This window comes from Ornithorhynchus anatinus, chromosome 5 (genome assembly GCF_004115215.2).
Source record: "Ornithorhynchus anatinus isolate Pmale09 chromosome 5, mOrnAna1.pri.v4, whole genome shotgun sequence".
NCBI classification, from domain to species: domain Eukaryota; kingdom Metazoa; phylum Chordata; class Mammalia; order Monotremata; family Ornithorhynchidae; genus Ornithorhynchus; species Ornithorhynchus anatinus.
Window position 1 is genome coordinate 49,756,143 of NC_041732.1, and position 23,264 is coordinate 49,779,406.

At 47.5% G+C, this 23,264-nt stretch overlaps 1 protein-coding gene across 1 annotated transcript in view; it reads right to left on the bottom strand.

The window, feature by feature from the left end:
* Positions 1-5,789, bottom strand: part of RAB8B (RAB8B, member RAS oncogene family) — a 90,481-nt gene extending 84,692 nt beyond the window's left edge. The window contains exon 1 of the mRNA XM_029065482.2: positions 5,529-5,789. Coding sequence (XP_028921315.1) covers positions 5,529-5,652 — 124 coding nt within the window. The 5' untranslated portion in view covers positions 5,653-5,789. The remainder of the gene's footprint in view (positions 1-5,528) is intronic.
* Positions 5,790-23,264: the final 17,475 nt, after the last annotated feature.

The following is a 23,264-nucleotide window of genomic DNA, read 5'->3' on the forward strand; positions in this document are numbered from 1 at the left end:
TCAGTACTAGATTTGCTTGTTCCCAAAGGAGCTTCAGTCTTTTGTATTTTGCTTCACTGAACAAAGTTAGTTAGTTTAACTGCATTTGACCTTTCCACATTTTAGACCTTCCTAAATGTCCACCTTTGTCAATAGGGAAAGCAGTAACTCTAACCTCTCAATAGCATCGAGGAACAGTGCCAAATCCCACAATCATTTTAAAATGACAGGGATATCAAAAGTAGATTCCCACTTCTTAGAAAGTATGGTGGCCAGAAGAGGTATTCCAAGGACACATTGCTGGAATATACATTTGTCTGCCAGTGATCAATGGGTTTCATCAAGTTTCAGTGATCTACAGCATTTGGGGATGTAGATAATTTGGAAAATCAAACAGATAAACATTTACATGGAGTCTAACAAACCCGATACCCTTGAGTCTGTGAGCCACAGAAATGGCAGAGGGGGTGCTTGCCAAGATTTCCTCAGCAGTGGGACTGGAGCCGTGGTAAACGATTGGGAAACGGGCCTAGTGTATTCATTCATTCAATCGCGTTCATTGAGTGCTGTGCGTAGAGCACTGTACTAAGCGCTTGGGAGAATACAATACAGCAAAAAACAAACACATTCGCTGTGTAGCTGCTGGAGCAATTCCAACGTGCCTTCTGCAAGTGTCCTGAGTGGCAGAGCAAGGATAGAGCAGCCTATTTTTTTGGAGAAATTAATCACCGAACCAATTTGTACATTCAGTCATTCATTCAATTGTATTTACTGAGTGCTTACTGTTTGCAGAACACTGTACTGAGTGCTTGGGAGAGGACAATACAACAATAAACAGACACATTCTGCCCATAATGAACTCACAGTCTGCCCAGAGCTCCAAATAATCGAAGACCACATAAATAAGGATCTACTGTACTTTACATTGCTCCAACTGCCTTCAGGGGTGATCAAGATACCCCTTGCCTGGCCTGGTCGGTACAAAACTCTACAAGTGTCCTCCCGGAAGAGGAAACGAGGCAGGCGAAAACAAACACAAAGGGGAATGACGGCCTTCACCCAAGAACAGATCTCAGTCGAAAAAGATCTTTTCATCTCTGGTGGAAGGAAAGCAATGCAGGAAAGAGCAGATGTCTATGGTCAGTATGCCAGAAGTAACCGGGGGGGAAAAAAAAATACACCTCAGATCTAACCAATGGGGGAAAAATGATTCTCGGTCACAATGACTGTAGCAAATTTCACGGCCGCCATGCTGCCAAGGCCATGCCACCTTGTCGGAACTCAGAAGGAAGTCCTCTAGCTGTTAGGGGTTTTCAAGGGATGATGATTTAGGGCCGGTGAGTCTATTTAAAGATAAATCCTCAGCTCAACCTGAGGGATGCTGCTCAAGGGGCTAGCACTCCAACCACGATACACAAATGACTCAAACATTCAGGATTCTGTGACACTTTCTACTAAAAAATCTAAACCCTCATCCCGACTCAGTCAATATGGGCAATACAGTAGTTCTCATGGTCTCAAAATTCTTGGCCTTGGCCTGACTGCATGTCCCATATTGCTGACCATCTGGGGCTTTTAAGATTATATGGAGGCATGAGTTCCCTTAGTGTACCTCACCAAAGAGTACAGTTCTTAAACTCTTCTCTCTTTGCATTTCTTGCACCCTACCTAAGAACCCCAACAGCTACAAAGTAGCCAGCCATGCTATAATTCTGCAAGATACAACTTGACGTAACAATCCCCAGTCTCTGTCCTACTTAATAATGGTGGTATTTGTTAAGCGCTTACTATGTGCAGAGCACTGTTCTAAGCGCTGGGGTAGACACAGGGGAATCAGATTGTCCCACGTGGGGCTCACGGTCTTAATCCCCATTGTACAGATGAGGTAACTGAGGCACAGAGAAGTTAAGTGACTTGCCCACAGTCACACAGCTGACAAATGGCAGAGCTGGGATTTGAACCCATGACCTCTGACTCCAAAGCCCGTGCTCTTTCCACTGAGCCACTCTGCTTCTCTTAAAATGTGAGGCCCGCATGGGACAGGGCCTGGGTCCAACCTGAATAAATCTGCATCTACCCCAATGCTTAGAACAGCACTTGACACATAGGAAGCGCTAAACAAATACCATAATTAGTATTATTACTATTATAAATTGAGGAGTGGCACTGTTTAGAGTGGCCAGATAGCTGCCTCCCCTCCTCAGCAGCTGCATTTGAACAGTAAGTGAGGGATTATTCCAACAAATATTCCACTTCTCCAGGAAGGAGAGTTCTTTTTGAAAGAGGTTATGAAAACAGGAAAAAAACTAAAACGCAAAATACACATCCCCACAGTAAGAGCCGGAAATAATCAGGAAAACAAAAATAAATCTGAGTGAAAAAGTAGAAAGAAGTGGTAAGAACAAGTCCTAGTAATTCAAGAAGCCCATTAGACACTATTGAAAATGATCATTTGGCAGTGAAATAGAACAAGGATGCAACTGCAGTAAAGACATTAGAGAGTTTGGGGTTGGAGAAAAATTTTCTCCCAAACTGTTTGTAAATACAATTCCGTATATACTCAACAAAGACCACAAGGCCTGTTTGCCATCATGAAATTAGTAATGCTTGGTAATTTCAACCCTGAAAAAAACCCCTCCAAACTCCCCTTTCGTTACTGAACAAACCCCTACTCAATCCTTTATGAATAAGCTCATGACACGACCTTTAAAATAGGCTTCCTCAGAGAAGTAAAGACCTACTCATGCTATGTAATCTTCACTCAGTCACCAAGAAACTACAGCCTAAACTTCCTGGTACTAATCTAGAGTAAGATCTCTTCAGTTCCTATAACCAAGTGTCGACATGAAAATTAGAAGCATATAAACCAGCTAAATATTGTGTTTTATACAAAATATAAGATTTAGCTGGTTTATATGCTTCTAATTTTCAACAAACAAGATTTCAACAACAAAATTTCCTCCCAACAAAACAGCTCTTCTTTTTCACGAGACCCGAACAGAAACCAGTTGCATCGTTAAACTCAGTTCAAGGGCATATTATCAATATCTCATCAAACAGGAAGTCAAAAAGCAAGAAGTAAGAGAATCCAGTATTTAAACCTGCACGATGATTGGCCAAGCTAAGCGATTAAGGCCATGAAGATCACTAGCTGACCTGCTAGTGCAACTGTGGTTTTTATTCTCAGGCTCTATGCTTCCCAATTATACTCTTTTCATCCAAAAAAAAAAAAGGAAAGAGGAAAGAAAGGTTGAGCCAGAACTCGGAGGAAGGCGAGGGGGAGCCCAGTTTTGATTGCCCGCTCATAAAGTTTGCGGTAAAATTGTTACAGAGCCTGTTCTCTAAAACACAATGGCTTCCAATTCGCAAGCAGAGCAACGAGACCAGCTCCCAAGGCAGCCTAGAAAAACCTCTCAAATCAATTAGAAATTGCCTGCTGGGGTAAATGGCAGGCTGTAAGACATTTAGCAAGGGGAAATGTAAACCACAGGAAAATATACAGGCTGGCTGGGGAGGGTGTACGATTTAATTCCCTGCCTGGGAAGTCAGTGAACATTAACAGTCAGAAGAAGGCTCAGAGGTGTTGCTTCTAAAGGTGGGAGAAGAGGAGACTTTCCCTGGCTTTCAAGTTCCAAACACTTTCGGTCACCAAACCTACAACTGTCACTCTCGGTGGCCACTCATAAAAAAATGAAGAACCGTTTTTTTTCTCTTAGGCAAGAAGCAAAAGCAGAATTGTCTTTCTGGGTAAAACAACATCAGCACATTTCCTTTTCCTTCTTTCACCAACCACGTGACGGTTGCCCCCTTTGGTTCTCTCTGCTCACCCCTTCTCCTGTGATCATTCCTATAATACTCTCCTCTCCCTTTCTATCCCCTCATGATTTTACTTTTTAACATCTTTTCCTTTCCCCTCTCTCCGTTCAGCTCTCCTCTTGCCCCTGTCCCACAATTCCTTCAGCCAGTTCTCTCTCCTTCCTGTCTGTCCCCGTCACCACACTTCTTCTGACCTCCCTTATGTTATTTCCTCCCTCCCTTTGCTGTCCCCCTGGTCCCTTTCCCCACTGCCTTCTGTGGTGTTTCCTCCTCCTGTTGATTCCCTATTCCTCATATTCCTTGTCCCAACCTCCCTCTTTTCTTGCTCTTTTCCCCATCCCATTCCTCCATCCCCTTTTCTTGCTCTCTTCCCTGTCCCATTCCTCCCTCCTCTTTTCAACCCAGATCTCCCACCTCCCCAGTCTTTTATTTCCTCCTCTCCTGATTCTTTCCAATCCCCCTTTCCAATTTTTCTTCCTCCTGTCCCTTTCAGTTCTTCCAACTCAAATTTTCTTTCTTTTCTCATTTTCCCCTTTCTTGATAACTTCACTCTCTCTCTCTCTCCCTCCCCTGGTCCCCCATATTCCTGTCCTCCTCCCTTCCCTCCTCTGATCCCTGTATACCCCCTCCCCACTTCATCCTACAGTGGCCCTGTTCCCCCCCACCCCCCTGCCTCTCTTCCTGTCCAACCCCTTCTTCCTGTCACCCTCTGTCTCTTCTCTCCGGGATCTGTTCCACCCTCTGTCCTTGTCACCCAACCCCCTCTCCTCTGACCTCCCCCTTCTGTCCCCTAGTCTCTCCCCTCCTGCCCCTCTGTCCCCCCCACTTCATCCCCCCTTCTCTCTCGCTCCCCTGGCACCCTCCTAATCCTCTTCTCTCTCTCCTCCCCGCCCTCTGATCCCCCTTTTATCTCACTCTTCCCTCCGATCCCCACCTTTCATTCCCGTCCCCCAATTCTGTCCTATTCCCCCCTGCTTTCATCTACTAGTACTTCTCCCCGCAGCCCCCCTTTATCTCCCCTCCCATCCCTCTATTCCCCCCCCCTTTCATCCCCTTCTCCCCCTCCTCTCTTCTCTCCCCCGTCCCCCTCTCTCTCCTCCTGTCTCCCTGGTCCCTCCCTTCTCTCCTCTCCTGTACCCCTGATCTCCCTTCTCTCCTCTCCTGTCCCCCTTTTCTCCTCTCCTGTCCCCCGATTCCCCTTCTCTCCTCTCCTGTCCCCCTTTTCTCCTCTCCTGTCCCCCCGATCCCCCTTCTCTCCTGTCCCCCTTTTCTCCTCTCTTGTCCCCCGACCCCCTTTCTCTCCTGTCCCCCTTCTCTCCAATCCTGTCCCCCTGATCCCCCTTCTCTCCAATCCTGTCCCCCTGATCCCCCTTTTCTCCTCTCCTGTCCCCCTGTTCCCCCTTTTCTCCTCTCCTGTCTCCATGATCCCCCTTTTCTCCTCTCCTGTCCCCCTCCTCTCCTGTCCCCTTGATCCCCCTTCTTTCCCCTCCTGTCTCCCCGCCCCCTCCCTCGCCCCCCCAGTTCCCCTATTCCCTCCGTGTCCCCCGACCCCGGCCCGGGCCTCTCATCTCCGCCTTTCGATTTCCCTCCCTTTCCCCCGACTCCCTTATGGCGTCCCGGCTGCGCCCGCCGCCGCCTTTCCCTCTCGGGGCCTCCCTTCCCATTCTCTACCCTCCCGCTTCCCCATCCCCGGGCCGGGCCGGGCCGGGCCGGGCCGAGCCGGGGCCTCTCACCGATGGTGGAGATGAAGGTGGTGTTGAAGGCATCCTCCGAGAAGCGGAACAGGAGGCAGGTCTTCCCCACCCCCGAGTCCCCGATCAGCAGCAGCTTGAAGAGATAATCGTAGGTCTTCGCCATGTTGTCGCTCTGTCCTGCGGACCGGCCGGGGGGAAGGACAGGACCGGACAAGACAAGACAGGACAGGACAGGACAGGACAGGACAGGACCGGACGGCAAAGCACGGCGCAGCCCAGGCCGGCACAGGACGGGAGAAAGGAAGGGAGGGAGGAGGGAGGGAGGGAGGAGGGAGGGAGGGAGGGAGGGGGGCGGGGGGAGGAGGGAGGAGCGCCTTAAGCCCCACCCCCTCCCGCCCCGACCAATCCTAGACCGCCACGTCACCGCCCCGGGCCCCGGTGCCTCATGGAACTTGTAGTCTTTTCCCCCCTCCCCAGCGGAGGCCCCCAGCCATGTCCCCCCAGGCCGGTCCCCCCCCCCCCCCGCCATGCTGGAGGCCGGGCCCCAACCCTTCAACTGGCCTCGACGAATTGAAAAAAAAAAATAAATGGAGGGAACCACCCCTCCGTTTTCTTTCTTTGTTTAAAGAAAGAAGAAGTCGCAGAGGGGGACAGGCCCGGGCTCAGCCTTTCATCATCACTGAGCTCTCCCCCTCCTTTGGGAGGGGCACCTTTCACCTGGAAAGAATAATGATATTCATTTTCATGCAGGCATTCGTGCATTCGATAGTATTTAGTGAGCGCCTACTAGGGACTAAGCGCTTGGAATGGACAAATCGGTAACAGAGAGGGTCCCTGCCCTTTGACGGGCTTACAGTCTTCATCATCACTGAGTTCTCCCCCTCCTTTGGGAGGGGCACCTTTCACCTAGAAAGAATAATGATATTCATTTTCATGCAGGCATTCGTGCATTCGATAGTATTTAGTGAGCGCCTACTAGGGACTAAGCGCTTGGAATGGACAAATCGGTAACAGAGACGGTCCCTGCCCTTTGAAGGGCTTACAGTCTTCATCATCACTGAGCTCTCCCCCTCCTTTTGGAGGGGCACCTTTCACCTAGAAATAATAATAATATTAATTCAATAGTATTTATTGAGCGCTTACTATGTGCAGAGCACTGTACTAAGAGCTTGGAATGGACAAATCGGTAACAGATTCATTCATTCAATAGTATTTATTGAGCGCTTACTTTGTGCAGAGCACTGTACTAAGCACTTGGAATGGACAAATTGGTACAGATTCATTCATTCTATAGTATTTATTGAGAGCTTACTATGCGCAGAACACTGTACTAAGCGCTTGGAATGGACAAATCGGTAACAGGGACAGCCCCTGCCCTTTGACGGGCTTACAATCTAATCGGGGGAGACAGACAGACAAAAACCATAGCAATAAATAGAATCGAGGGGATGAACATCTCATTAAAACAATAGCAAATAAATAGAATCAAGGTGATGTACATCTCATTATCAAAATAAATAGGGTAATGAAAATATATACAGTTGAGTGGATTTGTTAAGCGCTTACTACGTGCAAAGCACTGTTTTAGGAATATTTGTTTAAGTGCTTACTACTTGCAAAGCACCGTTCTAGGTGCTGGGGGATACAGGGTGATCAGGTTGTCCCTCGTGGGGCTCACGGTCTTCATCCCCATTTGACAGATGAGGGAACTGAGGCCCAGAGAAGTGAAGTGACTTGTCCAAAGTCACACAGCTGACAAGTGGCAGAGCCCAGGATTCAAACCCATGACCTCTGACTCCCAAGCCCAGGCTCTTTCCACTGAGCCATGCCACTTCATCATCACTGAGCTCTCCCCTACTTTTGGGTGGGCACGTTTCACGTAGAAATACTAATAATAATAGTATTTGTTAAGCACTTACTACGTGCAGAGCACTGTTTTAGGAACAATAATATTTGTTAAGCGCTTTCTACGTGCAAAGCACCATTCTAGGTGCTGGGGGATACAGGGTGATCAGGTTGTCCCACGTGGGGTTCACAGTCTTCATCCCCATTTTACAGATGAGGGAACTGAGGCCCAGAGAAGTGAAGTGACTTGTCCAAAGTCACACAGCTGACAAGCGGCGGAGCCGGGATTGGAACCCGCGGCCTCTGGCTCCCAAGACCGGGCTCTTTCCGCTGAGCCACGCTGCTTCTCTGGGGGGCTTTCGGGGCCCTTGTGGAACGTTTGTTCCTCATCTGAAAGTCTGACTAATCCTCCCCATCTTGTGCAGCATGCCCCACTCCTCATGCCGCTCGCCTTACTCAAAAGGACTGTATCCATTCCCGGTCGGGTACATTATCTGAACCAAGTGGAGGATCTTCCTCCATGTGGCAATGGCAGAACATTTCTGAAATTGCCCTCTAGAAGTACAAAAATGTGCATCTAAAGAGGTGTGATGGCCACTTCATGTCATGCACATTTGGTCTATACACTTAATAAAAATGATGATGGTATTTGTTAAGCACTTACTATGTGCTGAGCACCATTCTAAGCACTGGAGTAGATACGGGGTAATCAGGTAGTCCCACGTGGGCTCACAGTCACCCATGATCTCTGACTCCCAGGCCCGGGCTCTAACCATGATGCCATGCTGCTTCTCTAATAATAATAATAATAATTTTGGTATTTGTTAAGCGCTTACTATGTGCAGAGCACTGTTCTAAGCGCTGGGGTAGATACAAGATAATCAGGTTGTCCCACGTGGGTCTCACAGTCTTAATCCCCATTTTACAGATGAGGTAACTGAGGCACAGAGAAGGGAAGTGACTTGCCCAAAGTCACCCAGCTGTTAAGTGGCAGGACCAGAATTAGAATCCATGACCTCTGACTCCCAAGCCCGGGCTCTTTCCACTTAGCCACGCTGTATCTTTCCAAATCCTATAGGCCAAGCTCTCTCCGGGAATTTAGGTTCCAAAAGCATTCAGATCCTTTCATTCATTCATTCAATAGTATTTATTGACCGCTTACTATGTGCAGAGCACTGTACTAAGCGCTTGGGATGAACAAGTCGGCAACAGATAGAGACGGTCCCTGCCGTTTGACGGGCTTACAGAGCCTGAACCCTAATGAACAGAGTTGATCATTCATGTCCAGGTTCTTGAAGAAAGTTGCCAAAATCCGGTTCATCTGCTCAAAACCCTCCAGAGCCCAACCTTTTTTTTGAAAATTCCCTTGGCTGTGGCAGTCACATATATTATAAATGCTTGAAAAGAAAAGTCAGGGAAGTAAAAATGAAACAAATGCCAAATTGTTTCAAAATTTCCCATAAAGTTAGCAGAAGTCCCCTGAGGAACTCAAACGTTCAATCCGACATCAGAATTATTATTATTATTATTCCTTGTATAGTGATGACTAGTCATTTTGTCTAGTATTTTATACTTTGCTTTTCTTCTCAATAAGTGTATTATTCTATGCTTCATTACTGATTTATTGCCCCAGTTTATGCAAGTTTACTTCAATTACAAACCGTCTCTTGAACAATGTTCAACATCCTTTATAGTTCGGTGTCACCCCCAAACCCAGAAGGCAGAGTGGCCTAGTGAAAAGAGCACGGGAGTGAAATCGGGAGACCTCAGTTCTAATCCCGGCTCTTTTGCGGTGTGACTGTGTGCTGTGTGACTGTGTTGACCGTGGACAAGTCAGTTAATCCTCTGTTTCCTCATCTGAGAAATGGGGATAAAATGCCTTTTCTCCCTACCTCTTAGACTATGAGTCCACATGCGACCGGGATGGCGGCTGATCTGATTACCTTGAATCAACCTCAGTCTTTGGTATATAGTAAGTACTTAATATCATTACAATTTGTCACACGGTATTTCAGCAGGATAAATTTTCCAATTATACTAAACAGGGAGGAATAAACTCTGTTCCGAGGCCCTAGTACATAGCCTCATTATAAACCAATATTGATTTGATGTCTATTGGGAATTAGATAACAGAGAGAATGCCCTCAAGTAACTTACCATTTAGAAACATCTGGGAACACAAAATGGATTAGCAAACTGTCAGCATAAATGAATACAAGTTGTATATAAAATACATATTCATATTTGTGTGCAGTAAGTAGGTGAGCTTTGCTGAGCTTTGTGGAGTTTCACAGAGCTCCAACTGGAAAGGACGGGTGTGAGTGGGCTCTTATCAATCAATCAATCAATCAATCATATTTACTGAGCGCTCACTGTGTGCAGAGCACTGTATTGAGTACTTGGGGAGATTACAACATAACGATATAACAGAGTTGGTGGATGCATTCCCTACCCACAGCGAGCTTACAGTCTAGAGAGGGAAACAGACAATGATATAAATAAATGAATCACGGATATGTACGTAAGTGTTGGGCTGAGGGAGGGATGAATAAAGGGAGCAAATCAGGGTGACGCAGAAGGGGGTGGGAGAAAAGGAAATGAGGTCTTAGGGAAGGCCTCTTGGAGATGGGCCTCCTTATCTCCCCTCCCAAACCCTGTCCTCTCCCTGACTTTCCCGTCACCGTGGACGGCACTACCATCCTTCCCGTCTCACAGGCCTGCCCCCTCGGTGTCTGCTCTCTCATTCACCCCACACATCCAATCCGTCACCAAAACCTGCCGGTCCCACCTGCACAATATCGCCAAGATCCGCCCTTTCCTCTCCATCCAAATTGCTACCTGGCAGGTACAAGCTCTCATAATATCCCGACTGGACTACTGCATCAGCCTCCTTTCTGATCTCCCATCCTCCTGTCTCTCCCCGTTTCAGTCTATACTCCACTCCGCTGCCCAGATTTTCTTTCTGCAGAAATGCTTTGGGCATGTCACTCCCCTCCTCAAAAACCTCCAGGGGTTGCCTATCAACCTTCGCATGAAGCAAAAACTCCTCACTCTTGGCTTCAAAGCTCTCCATCCCCTTGCCCCTTCCTACCTCTCCTCCCTTCTCTCTTTCTACCACCCACCCCACACGCTCCGCTCCTCTGCCGCCCACCTCCTCACCGTCCCCCGTTCCCACCTGTCCCGCCGTCGACCCCTGGCCCACATCCTACCTCTGACCTGGAATGCCCTCCCTCCTCACATCTGCCAAACTAACTCTCTTCCCCTCTTCAAAGCCCTACTGAGAGCTCACCTCCTCCAGGAGGCCTTCCCACACTGAGCCCTCCCTTTCCCTCTGCCCCTCCTCCCTTTCCCATTCCCCCTACTCCCTCCCTCCACTCTTCCCCCTTCCCTTCCCCTCAGCACTTGTACATATTTGTACATATTTATTGCTCTATTAATTTTATTAATGATGTGCATTTATCTATGGTTCTATTTATCTATTTTGACGGTAGTGATGCCTGTCTACTTGTTTTGTTTTGTTGTCTGTCTCCCCCTTCTAGACTGTGAGCCCGCTGTTGGGTAGGGATTGTCTTTATCTGTTGCTGAATTGTACTTTCCAAGTGCCGAGTGCAGTGTTCTGCACACAGTAAGCGTTCAATAAATACAATTGAATGAATGAATAAGACTTTGAAGGTGGGGAGAGTAATTGTCTATCCAATTCGATTTGCTTGTATCCTCCCCAGCGCTCAGTACAGTGCCTGGCACATAGTAAACGCTTACAAATTCCATCATTATTATTCTAGTCTGTTGGATATGAAGAGGTCGGGTATTCCAGGCCAGAGGCAGGATGTGGGTGAGAGGTTAAGAGGTGAGATAGACGAGATCTCGGTATAGTGAGTAGGTTGGCATTAGATGACTCTCGGGGGCTTTAAGGGGGTTCTTTTGTTGTTGTTTTTTCACGGCATAGCACACGGGCCAGGGAGTCACAAGGGTAAGTGTTCTAATACCAACTGGGTGTCCTTGGGCAAGTCACTTAACTTTTCTGAGCCTCAGTTGACTCATCTGTAAAACGGGGATTAAGACTGTGAGCCCCACGTGGGCTAGGGACTCTGTCCAACTTCATTAGCTTGTATCTACCCCAGCGCTTAGTACAGTGCCTGGCACATAATAAGTGCTTAACAAATGCCATTTAAAAAAAAAAGCGATGGAGGCAGAATTAGAACCCAGGTCCTTCTGACTCCTAGACCTGTGCTCTATCCAGTAGGCCATGCTGCTTTCCCTTTCTTGAGAGTTATCCTAGTGGATGTGCTACCCTCTGGAATTGTTAAGCAGCTTTGGAAAACCCGTTAATTGTTTCCGACCACAAACTACCTGCCAAAAAATTCAGCGTCACTTCAAGGACCGGAATTGTGAAGGCTGACCGAAAAGGGTCTGTTCCAAATGTCTTAACATTTTTGCAAGGCAGTGCAAGCAAAAACGTTCTACCCCAAAGTTGGGTTTTCCGAGCCTCATTTTGTACCTCCTTTCTGACGTCAGAGCTTCCAACCTCTTTACCATACTCTCTGGGGAGTGAGGCTCTCTATCTCCTTCAACCTCCCAAGGCTTTCACAAGGCAGGGGCAGTTATCGGCCTTTCTCAGTGACACAACAAAAAACAAGTAACTCACTCAAGGCCAAGTAGGATGATGCTGTCCTAGGAACAGTCAGGATGCCTAGTTCCCACTTCTAAACACCAACCAATGCTCCTTTTTGACTCGAAAGAATTGTACGTCATGCTTTCCACCAAGTGCTAGGGGGTTTTAACCCTCTGGTTGAAATGTGTACGAAGCCGGTAAACCAAAAAGAAAATTCAATTCCATTTCTCTCTTAGGTGAGAAAATCTGGTTGAATTTGGCTCCTCCACCCAATGGGTGGGAACAGTATATAATAAATTCCCACGCATGTAACTAGAAGTAGAAAGACTTTAAACACGCTTAATCAAGGAGCATGGTTAATTGTTCTAGAACCTGTGACAAACTGTACCATTTGGGCAAAATTCTTACTAAATTAGTTTTGAGTGAGGCAAAGGGCTGTTCTGTTCAAGAGAGAATTACTACAAGACTACTGCATTCATGATAGAATTTCAGATTATAAATGATGGCGACAACCCAGTCGAGAGCTGAAGCAATAAGGCTGGGCAGGTTAATTATGCTGTACTGGCATGAATAATCAGATTAAAGTAAACTGCTAATGAAACACTATTCACATAATCATTTTCCACACATTATTTTCTGAGGCTTGAATGGTTATGTGACCTAATTAGAACTGTTCTTAAGATCATCACACCATCTCATTTTTGCAACGAGAGGAGTGGTTTGAGGGTTAATATTCATTGAGGCTTTTATGGAACTGAGAGGTTTCCATATGTCTCTAGAGCAAAACATTTGTGTTTTCCATCTGTTACTCAAGAGTAGTTTTATAGAAAAATAATGCAAATCACCTCGTTCTTTAATTACTCTGGTGTAATGCAATTCCGTACTCAGTTTGAAATTGGGAAGCAGCCAATTCCTTTCAATCAAAAGACAGTTGTTTACTTACTCACCAACTTAAAGACTTCTTTACAAACAAAAGAACTGAAAGCAAACCGAAGCCTGAGTTATTATTGGCTTTAACATGTATGTCAACTACTCTTCCAAAATTATACACTGCGTGAGGTTTTTGGGGGGTTTTTGGTACAAAGTTGATTCAGACATGGCAACGTCCTGCTCTTGGGCCTTAAAGTGAGCACTCTGCAGCATCTGAGCTCTGATCCCAGGCATTCCAGAAATATTCAGCCTTGATGTAGCACTTTGCCATCCGAGGGCTTGTGGCCACTTTCTTCCCTGGATGCCGTTTTCCTGCTTTTTGAAAAATTGGTATTTGTTAATCATTTACTATGTGTCAAACTCTGTTCTGAGAGCTGGGGTAGGTACAAGTTAATCAGGCCAGACGCAGTCCCTTGTCCTGCCTGGGACTCACAGTCCAACTAGGAGAGAGAGAACAGGTATTGGAGAAGCAGCGCGGCTCAGTGGAAAGAGCCCGGGTTTAGAAGTCAGAGGTCATGGGTTCTAATCCCGGCTCCGCCACCTGACAGCTGTGTGACTCTGGGCAAGCCACTTAACTTCTCTGTGCCTCAGTTCCCTCATCTGTAACATGGGCATGAAGACTGTGAGCCCCACGTGGAACAACCTGATCACCTTGTATCCTCCCCAGCGCTTAGAACAGTGCTTTGCACATAGTAAACGCTTCACAAATGCCATCATTATTATCATTATTATCCCCATTTTACGGTTGAGGAAACTGAGGCACAGAGAAGTGAAGTGACGTGCCCGCGGTCGCACAGCAAGCTATTGGAAGATCCGGGATTAGAACCCAGGTCCTTCTGACTCCCAGGCCCGTGGTCTCTCCGCTAGGCCATACTCCTTCCCCTCCGCCTTTAAGTAGGAAAGAACCATACTAGTGAATCCCTTTGCATCCTCCCGTTGCCACTTCATCTCCCTACTCCCATTTCTATCCACCTCCTCAAACAGGTAGCCCGCACCTGCTGTTTCCCCTTCCTCTCTTCCAACTCTCCAAAGTCATCGAGTTCACCTCCTCTTTACCAGATCCATCAGACTCTGATCTGTCCGAATCCTCCTACACCTCTTGGCGGCCTTTGAGGCCGCGAATCACTCATTACGCCTGGAAATACTACCAGGCCTTAACTGCACCTTCACAGTTCTTGCCTGATTTTCCTCTTATCTTTCCGATTGCTCCTTCTCAGACACTTAGACTGCTCTTCCTTTGCATCTAACTGCACATTTGTCGGTGTACCTCAAGGCTCTGTTCGACTCACAGTCAGTCCATTGTATTTATTGAGCACTTACTGTGCGCAGAGCACTGTACTAAGCGCTTGGTAGTTATTGCCATTGTTATTGTCTGCCCGTCTCCCCCGATTAGACTGTAAGCCCATCAAAGGGCAGGGACTGTCTCTATCTGTTGCCGATTTGTACATTCCAAGTGCTTAGTACAGTGCTCTGCACATAGTAAGCGCTCAATAAATACTATTGAATCAATGAATACAATATAACAGATATGTTCCCTGCCCATAATGAGCTTGCAGTATAGAGGATAAGTTTACAGTCTACTCCTATCATAATAATTATTATTGCTATTGTTATCAATATATTTGTTAAGCATTTATTATGTTCTAAACCCTGGGGTAGATGTAAATTAATTAGGTCAGACATAGTCCCTGTCCCTCATGGGGCTCACAGTCCAAGTAGGAGGGAGAACAAGCATTGAATTCTCCATTTTACTGAGGTCCAGAGAAGTGAAGTGACTTGCCCAAGGTCACACAGCAGACAGCTGGCAGAGCTGGGATTGGAACCCAGGTCCTCTGAGTCCTAGTCCTTTGGTCTTTCCACTAGTTCATGCTGCTTCTCTCTTTGGGAGGTCATCTACTCCCATGGCTTCTCCCAGAGAAGCAGTGTGGCCTACTGGAAAGTGCGTGGGCCTGGAAACAGGAAGACCTGCATTCTAATCCTGCCTCTGTCATTTGCCTCCAGTGTGACCTTAGGAAAGTCATCTAACTGCTCTGTGCCTCAGTTTCTCACTCTAGGCCCCATCCTGCCTTTTCCGCCGTACCGCAAAAGCTCCCTGTGGGCAGGAAACGTGTCTACCAACTCTGTTGTACTGTACTCTCCCAAGCGCTTAATACAATGCTCTGCACATAGTAAGTGCTCAATAAATACCATTTTTATGGTATTTGTTAAGTACTCACTATGTGCCGGGCGCTGTAATAATTGTAACAATTGAGGTAGTTCTTAAGCACTTACTATGTGCCAGGCACTGTGCTAAGCACTGGAGTAGATAGGAGCTAAGGTTGGACACAGTCCATGTCCCCACGGTGCTCTCAGTCTTAATCCCCATTTTGCAGATAAGGTAATTGAGGCACAGAGAAGTTAAATCCGGGTCCTTCTGACTCCCAGGCCCATGCTCTATCCATTAGGCCATGCTGCTGCTCATTGATTGATTGTGAATGGAGATTAATAACAATAATAATGGTATTTATTAAGTGCTTACTATGTGCCAGGCACTGCTCCAAGTACTGGGGTGTTTACAAGCAAAATGGGTTGATCACAACCCTGTCCCGCATAGGGCTCACAGTCTTAGTCCCCATTTTACAGACGAGGTAACTGAGGCACAGAGAAGTGAAGGGCCTTGCCCATGGTCACAAAGCAGATGAGTGGTGGAGTCGGCACTAGAACCCATGACCTTCTGACTCCCAGGCTCGTGCTCTATCCACCAGGCCATGCTGCTCCACGCTATGCCTTGCCGCTCCACATTAAATACCTGTTCTCCCTCCTACTTACATTATGAGCCTCAGTGTCCAATCTGATCATTTTGTAGCTATCCCAGTGCTTAATGCAGTGCTTGTCACATAGCAAGCACTTAAATACCACAGTTATTATAGAACCAACACCTCTCTGCTATTGACTCCCAGCTCTACCTTGTCAAGCCCAACCCCTCACCTCTGTTATAATCTCACATTTCCTCTTGCCTCCAGATCATCTCTACACGGTTATTATCCTCTCATAATCGCTGTTCTGCATGGACTGCCGATTTGTACCTTGTAGTGGCGGAGGACACTCCGGGGACCGCTGGAAATTGGATTATGACAGAATCAACTATACGATTCCTGCTCTAGCCTAAAAGGGGGAATTCTTTGGCCAGAGTGGCTACTGACCACATTTGGCGACCACGCTAGGCCATACTTCCCTTGGCTGCCTAAGGGAGGAAGAGGTGAGGAGGAAGGGGAGGCCAGTTAGGTGGCAAAAGTGACTTCGCTTCCTTCCGAGATGGCTCTTAACTTTTCCAACTCTTCCGACTGGAAGCTCCTGGGGCGGGCGTGTTGCAGGACTGCCGTCTGAGCTCGCTGTGGGCAGGAATGTGTCAGTCTGTTGTTACATTGTACTTTCCCCAGCGCTTAGCACAGTGTTTGGCACACAAGTAAGCGCTCGGTAAATACGATCGAATGAATGCATCTCTAGGCTGTAAACTTCCCCCCTATAGATTGCAAGCTCACTGGGGCCAGGGAATGTGGCTACTGACTTGGTAAGATCGTTCCCTTCTAAGGACTTTGTAATAATAATAATAGTCGTGGTATTTATTAAGCCCTTACTATCTGCCAGACCCTGTACTAAGCGCTGGGGTGGATACAAGCAAGTCGGGTGGACGTAGTCCCTGTCCCACATGGGGCTCGCGGTTTCGATCCCCATTTTACAGATGAGGTACAGAATGACTTCTAGACTGTAAGCTCATTGTGGGTAGGGAATGTGTCCGTTTGTTGCTGCACTGTACTCTCCCAAGCGCTTAGTACAGTGCTCCGCACACAGTCAGGGCTTAATAAATACGACTGAATGAATGATTGAGTGAAGTGACTACCCCAAGGCCACCCAGCAGAGGAGTGGCACAGTGCCTTGCACACAGTAAGCGCTCAATAAAGCTGATTGATTGATTGCATCTGCTACAGGCTCTTACCCTCCAGTGTGCTGTCGCCACGTCCCCCCACAGAGGAGTCGCCCGGCGGCCTGCATTCATCCAATGGGCTGAATTTGGCCCTATCACCCCTCTCCGAATTGCCCCCCGCCTCCAACTCTCGTTCACGACCTGCCTTGGCCAGAATTTAAAATACAAGTATCTGCTACCTGGTGAAGTCCAACCTTATTTAAGTCCTGAACCCAGGAAAAAAAAAGGCAGATAATTCAAATAATTTGGGCCCCACACAGAACTTCCTATGCAATGCCTCACCCCTTCTCTTCCCTCCAAGCTGCTCTCAGGGAAGAGATTTGCTTTCAGAGAAGTGCTTTGCGTGCACAGAGGAGTGAAATGGAGAGGGAATTAGGCCAAGTTAACTTGAAAGAACAGCACTTAATTTCAGCAAATCACTAAGTCTTTCTATTTTCTCAGCTGTAAAATTAGAAGAATAATACAGACCTACCTCACAGGGATATCGAGTAGCTTAACTATTAAAAGTAGCTGTAAAGTGCCTTACAATGTTAAGGTCCCGTATTCATACAAATGAATAAGGGTGTTTCTATAAATGCCTAAAAATATACACATGTAAATGATAATAGTATTATTTTACTTCATGACTATAAATTTCAAAAAGGAGGCATATAATAATATTTGTTAAGCACGTACTTTGTGCCAAGCACAAGGGTAGAGACACTAGAGAAGCAGCGTGGCTCAGTGGAAAGAACACGGGCTTTGGAGTCAGAGGTCATGGGTTCAAATCCTGGCTCGGCCATTTGTCAGCTGTGTGACTTTGGGCAAGTCACTTAACTTCTCGGTGCCTCAGTGACCTCATCTGTAAAATGGGGATTAAGACTGTGAGCCCCACGTGGGACAACCTGATTCCCTTGTGTCTACCCCAGCGCTTAGAACAGTGCTCGGCACATAGTAAGCGCTTAACAAATACCAACATTATTATTATTATTATTAATAATAATAATGATAACAATGGTATTTATGAAGAGCTTACTATGTGCCAGGCACTGTACTAAGCGCTGGGGTGGATACAAGCAAATTGGGTTGGACACAATCCCCGTCCTACATGGGGCTCACAGCCTCCATCTTTTTTTTTACAGATTTTACATATTTTACAGATGAGATGACTGAGGCCCAGAGAAGTGAAGTGACTTGCCCAAGATCACACAGCAAACAAGTGGCAGAGCCAGGTTTAGAACCCATGACCTTCTGACTCCCAAGGCACCTGCTCTATCCACTACACCATGCTCCGCAATCGTTGTCCCACACATGGCTCACAGTCTGTGGGAGAGGGAGAATAGGTGTTTAATCCCCATTTTACAGATAAGAAACCCGAAGCACAGAGAAGTTAAATGACTTGCCCACAGTCACAAAGCACCTAAGTGTCAGAGCCGGGATTGGAAACCAGGTCCTCGGATTGGAAACCAGGTCATTCATTCATTCATTCAATAGTATTTATTGAGCGCTTACTATGTGCAGAGCACTGTACTAAGCGCTTGGGATGAACAAGTCGGCAACAGATAGAGACAGTCCCTGCCGTTTGACGGGCTTACAGTCTAATCGGGGGAGACGGACAGACAAGAACAATGGCACTAAACAGCATCAAGGGGAAGAACATCTCGTAAAAACAATGGCAACTAAATAGAATCAAGGCGATGTACAATTCATTAACAAAATAAATAGGGTAACGAAAATATATACAGTTGAGCGGACGGGTACAGTGCTGTGGGGATGGGAAGGGAGAGGTGGAGGAGCAGAGGGAAAAGGGGAAAATGAGGCTTTAGCTGCGGAGAGGTAAAGGGGGGATGGCAGAGGGAGTAGAGGGGGAAGAGGAGCTCAGTCTGGGAAGGCCTCTAGGAGGAGGTGATTTTAAAGTAAGGTTTTGAAGAGGGAAAGAGAATCAGTTTGGCGGAGGTGAGGAGGGAGGGCGTTCCAGGACCGCGGGAGGACGTGACCCAGGGGTCGACGGCGGGATAGGCGAGACCGAGGGACGGCGAGGAGGTGGGCGGCAGAGGAGCGGAGCGTGCGGGGTGGGTGGTAGAAAGAGAGAAGGGAGGAGAGGTAGGAAGGGGCAAGGTGATGGAGAGCCTTGAAGCCTAGAATGAGGAGTTTTTGTTTGGAGCGGAGGTCGATAGGCAACCACTGGAGTTGTTTAAGAAGGGGAGTGACATGCCCAGATCGTTTCTGCAGGAAGATGAGCCGGGCAGCGGAGTGAAGAATAGACCGGAGCGGGGCGAGAGAGGAGGAAGGGAGGTCAGAGAGAAGGCTGACACAGTAGTCTAGCCGGGATATAACGAGAGCCCGTAATAGTAAGGTAGCCGTTTGGGTGGAGAGGAAAGGGCGGATCTTGGCGATATTGTAGAGGTGAAACCGGCAGGTCTTGGTAACGGATAGGATGTGTGGGGTGAACGAGAGGGACGAGTCAAGGATGACACCGAGATTGCGGGCCTGCGGGACGGGAAGGATGGTCGTGCCATCCACGGTGACGGAGAAGTCTGGGAGCGGACCGGGCTTGGGAGGGAAGATGAGGAGCTCAGTCTTGCTCATGTTGAGTTTTAGGTGGCGGGCCGACATCCAGGTGGAGACGTCCCGGAGGCGGGAGGAGATGCGAGCCTGAAGGGAGGGGGAGAGGACAGGGGCGGAGATGTAGATCTGCGTGTCATCTGCGTAGAGATGGTAGTCAAAGCCGTGAGAGCGGATGAGTTCACCGAGGGAGTGAATGTAAATGGAGAACAGAAGAGGGCCAAGAACTGACCCTTGAGGAACTCCAACAGTTAAAGGATGGGAGGGGGAGGAGGCTCCAGTGTAGGAGACCGAGAATGATCGGCCAGAGAGGTAAGAGGAGAACCGGGAGAGGACAGAGTCCGTGAAGCCAAGGTGAGATAAGGTATGGAGGAGGAGGGGATGGTCGACAGTGTCAAAGGCAGCAGAGAGGTCAAGGAGGATCAGAATGGAGTAGGAGCCATTGGATTTGGCAAGAAGGAGGTCACGGGTGACCTTAGAGAGAGCAGTCTCGGTAGAGTGGAGGGGACGGAAGCCAGATTGGAGGGGGTCTAGGAGAGAATGGGAGTTAAGGAATTCTAGGCATCGATTGTAGACGACTCGTTCTAAGATTTTGGAAAGGAAGGGTAGTAGGGAGATAGGACGATAACTGGAGGGGGAAGTGGGGTCAAGAGCGGGTTTTTTTAGGATGGGGGAGACGTGGGCATGTTTGAAGGCAGAGGGGAAGGAGCCCTTGGAGATTGAGTGGTTAAAAATAGAAGTTAAGGAAGGGAGGAGGGCGGGGCGATGGTTTTAAGAAGGTGAGAGGGAATGGGGTCCGAGGCGCAGGTGGAGGGGGTGGCACTTGCGAGGAGGGAGGAGATCTCCTCTGAGGATACTGCAGGGAAGGATGGGAAAGTAGGGGAGGGGGTTGTTGGGGGGTCCTCTGACCTCCCAGGCCTGAGCTGTTTCCATTAGACCAGTCAACCTCTCTCTCTTTCATAATATTTGATCACGTGGTATCGGAAACATCTACAAGTGTAGAAAGTTTGGAAATGGACCTGCATAAAGGATCAATCTGTGCCTAAATTATTCATTCATTCATTCAATGGCATTTATTGAGCGCTTACTATGTGCAGAGGACTGTACTAAGCGCTTGGAATGTACAAATCGGCAACAGATACAGTCCCTGCCCTCTGACGGGCTTACAGTCTAATCAGGGGAGACAGACAAGAACAATGGCAATAAATAGAGTCGAGGGTAAGAACATCTCATTAAAACAATAGCCAATAAATAGAATCAGGGTGATGTACATCTCATTAAACAAAATAAATAGGGTGGTGAAGATATACACAGTTGAGTGGACGAGCACAGTGCTGAGGGGATAGGACGGGAGATGGGGAGGAGCAGAGGGAAATGGGGGAGAAGAGGGTTTAGCTGCGGAGAGGTGAAGGGGGGGTAGAGGGAGCAGAGGGAAAAGGGGAGCTCAGTCTGGGAAGGCCTCTTGGAGGAGGTGAGCTGTAAGTAGGATTTTGAAGAGGGGAAGAGAATCAGTTTGGCGGAGGTGAGGAGGGAGGGCGTTCCAGGACCGTGGGAGGGCGTGGCCCAGGGGTCGACGGCGGAATAGGCGAGAACGGGGAATGGTGAGGAGGTGGGTGGCAGAGGAGCGGAGCGTGCGGGGTGGGCGGTAGAAAGAGAGAAGGGAGTAGAGGTAGGAAGGGGCAAGGGGATGGAGAGCCTGGCCTACAGACCAGCCAGTTCCAGTAGGTCCAGTTGACTTCAGTTGCCAGACTCATGCCTGGAATTTTTACGTCAAGACGAGGGGACATCGCTGAGGAGGCTCTGAGATTCTGTAGAGGTCTTCTTCCTAGAAGGGAGAGAGATTTTTTGAAATCGATCTGACCGTTTTCACTGTAATTTCTACTCTGTCCTGTTTCTGTTTGTTTTCGTTTGTTTTCGTTAGGCTTTTCTTTGATGACAGTTATTCCCTGATGGGTAAAACCCCAAAACAAGGATTGCTGAAAGTCCATACTTTTTTCTAAAGCCTTGTGATTTGCATCTTGTTCCGAAAAGTCACATTCCATATTTAAAGGAACAGTGACTGTGTAGGATAGGATTGACTAGAAGCCATTCGGGTTTTCCCAAATTCTAATATCTGGAAATTTGGGGTATTTTTGCCCAGCATGTAGTTTCTGAATCCCTCACCTTATGTATCTATTAGTGCCTGTAAGGTCTGGATCCCAGGTTTACATTTTAGTTGAGATTTATTTTAATCTGGAAAAATCTAGTAATGATTATTGCTAAAATCCACCCTTTCCTCTCCGTCCACACGACTACCAAGTCGATCCAAGAACTTATCCTATCCCCCCTCGACTACTGCATCTGCCTCCTCTCTGACCTCTGGGCCTCTCCCCGCTCCAGTCCATACTTCACTCTGCTGCATCGATCATTTTTCAGCAGAAACGTTCGGTCCATATCGCCCCACTCCTCAAGAACCTCCGGTGGCTGCCCATCCACCTCCGCATCAAACAGAAACTCCTTATCATCGGCTTTAAAGCGCTCGATCCTACCTCACTGCACTAATCTACTACAGCCCAGCTGCACATTCTGCTCCTCTACCTCCGGTTTACACACTGTGCCCCGATCTCGCCTGTCTCATAGCTGACCCCTTTCCTGCGTCTTCCCCCTAGTCCGGAACTTCCTCCTCCTCCAAATACGCCAGTCCACCACTCTCTTTACTTTCAAAGCATGATTAAGATCACATCTTCTCATTCATTCATTCGATGGTATTTATTGAGCGCTTACTGTGTGCAGACCACTGTGTTCTAAGCGCTTGGAAGGTACAGTTCACCAACAGGCCTGTCCCGATGAAGCCCTCTTTTGCCCGGCTCGCTCTCCCTTCTGAATCGCCTATGCACTTGGATCTGTGACCTTTGGACATTTGCGATTCAACGCCCCCTGACAACCTCACAGCACTTTTGTACCTATCTTTAAATTATATAAATTATTTGTTCCTATTAATGTCTGTCCCTGCCCTCTAGGCTGTAAGCTCATTACGGGTAGGGAACGTATCTGCTAATTCCGTTGTATTGTACTCTCCCAAATGCTCAGTTCAGTGCTGTGCGCATAGCAAGGGTTCAATAAATACCATTGATTAATTGAATGGATCAATGATAATGATTAAAGTCAGCTATGTTATGCCTTGAGGAAAAATTCATTTTCATTTAAGGATTTCCTTACTTGGCAGGAGGGGGGAATCCATTCTGAGCTTCCTAACTCTTAAGATGCCCCTTCTTCATCTTTAAGGACTTCGCCTATATTCACTTTTATTCCCGTTCTCCGTCTTCCTTACACTGTGAGCCTTGTATTGGACAGAGACTGTGTCCAACTGTATTTTCTGGTAGTTACCCCCATCCCCCCAGGTGGTTAGTACTATGCTTTTCTTAATGGTATCTGTTAAGCCCTTACTATGTGCCAGGCACTGATTTGAGCACTGGGATAGATACAAGATAATCAGGTAGGACACAGTCCCTGTCCCACATGGGGCTCACAATCTTAGTCCCCATTTTATAGAGGAGGGGACTGAGGCTCAGAGAAGTGAAGTGACTTGCCCAAGGTCACACAGCAGACAAGTGCCAGAGCTGGGATTAGAACCCAGGTCCTTCTGACTCCCAGGCCTGTACTCTATCCACTAGGCCACCCTGCGTGGATCACAGTGAGTGCTTAAGACATATCACAATTATAATTACTATTATTTTATGTCATCCAACAAATCAGAGATAGGGATTGCACCCAAGAAGTCTGCCTGTCCATTCTCCGTGCCTCTGCCTTGAACCCTGGCGCACTGCTTGGACATCAGAAGTACTTTAGGTTGTATGCATATATTATCATTGCTTCTTTTTCTTATGCTTTTTGACAGGCT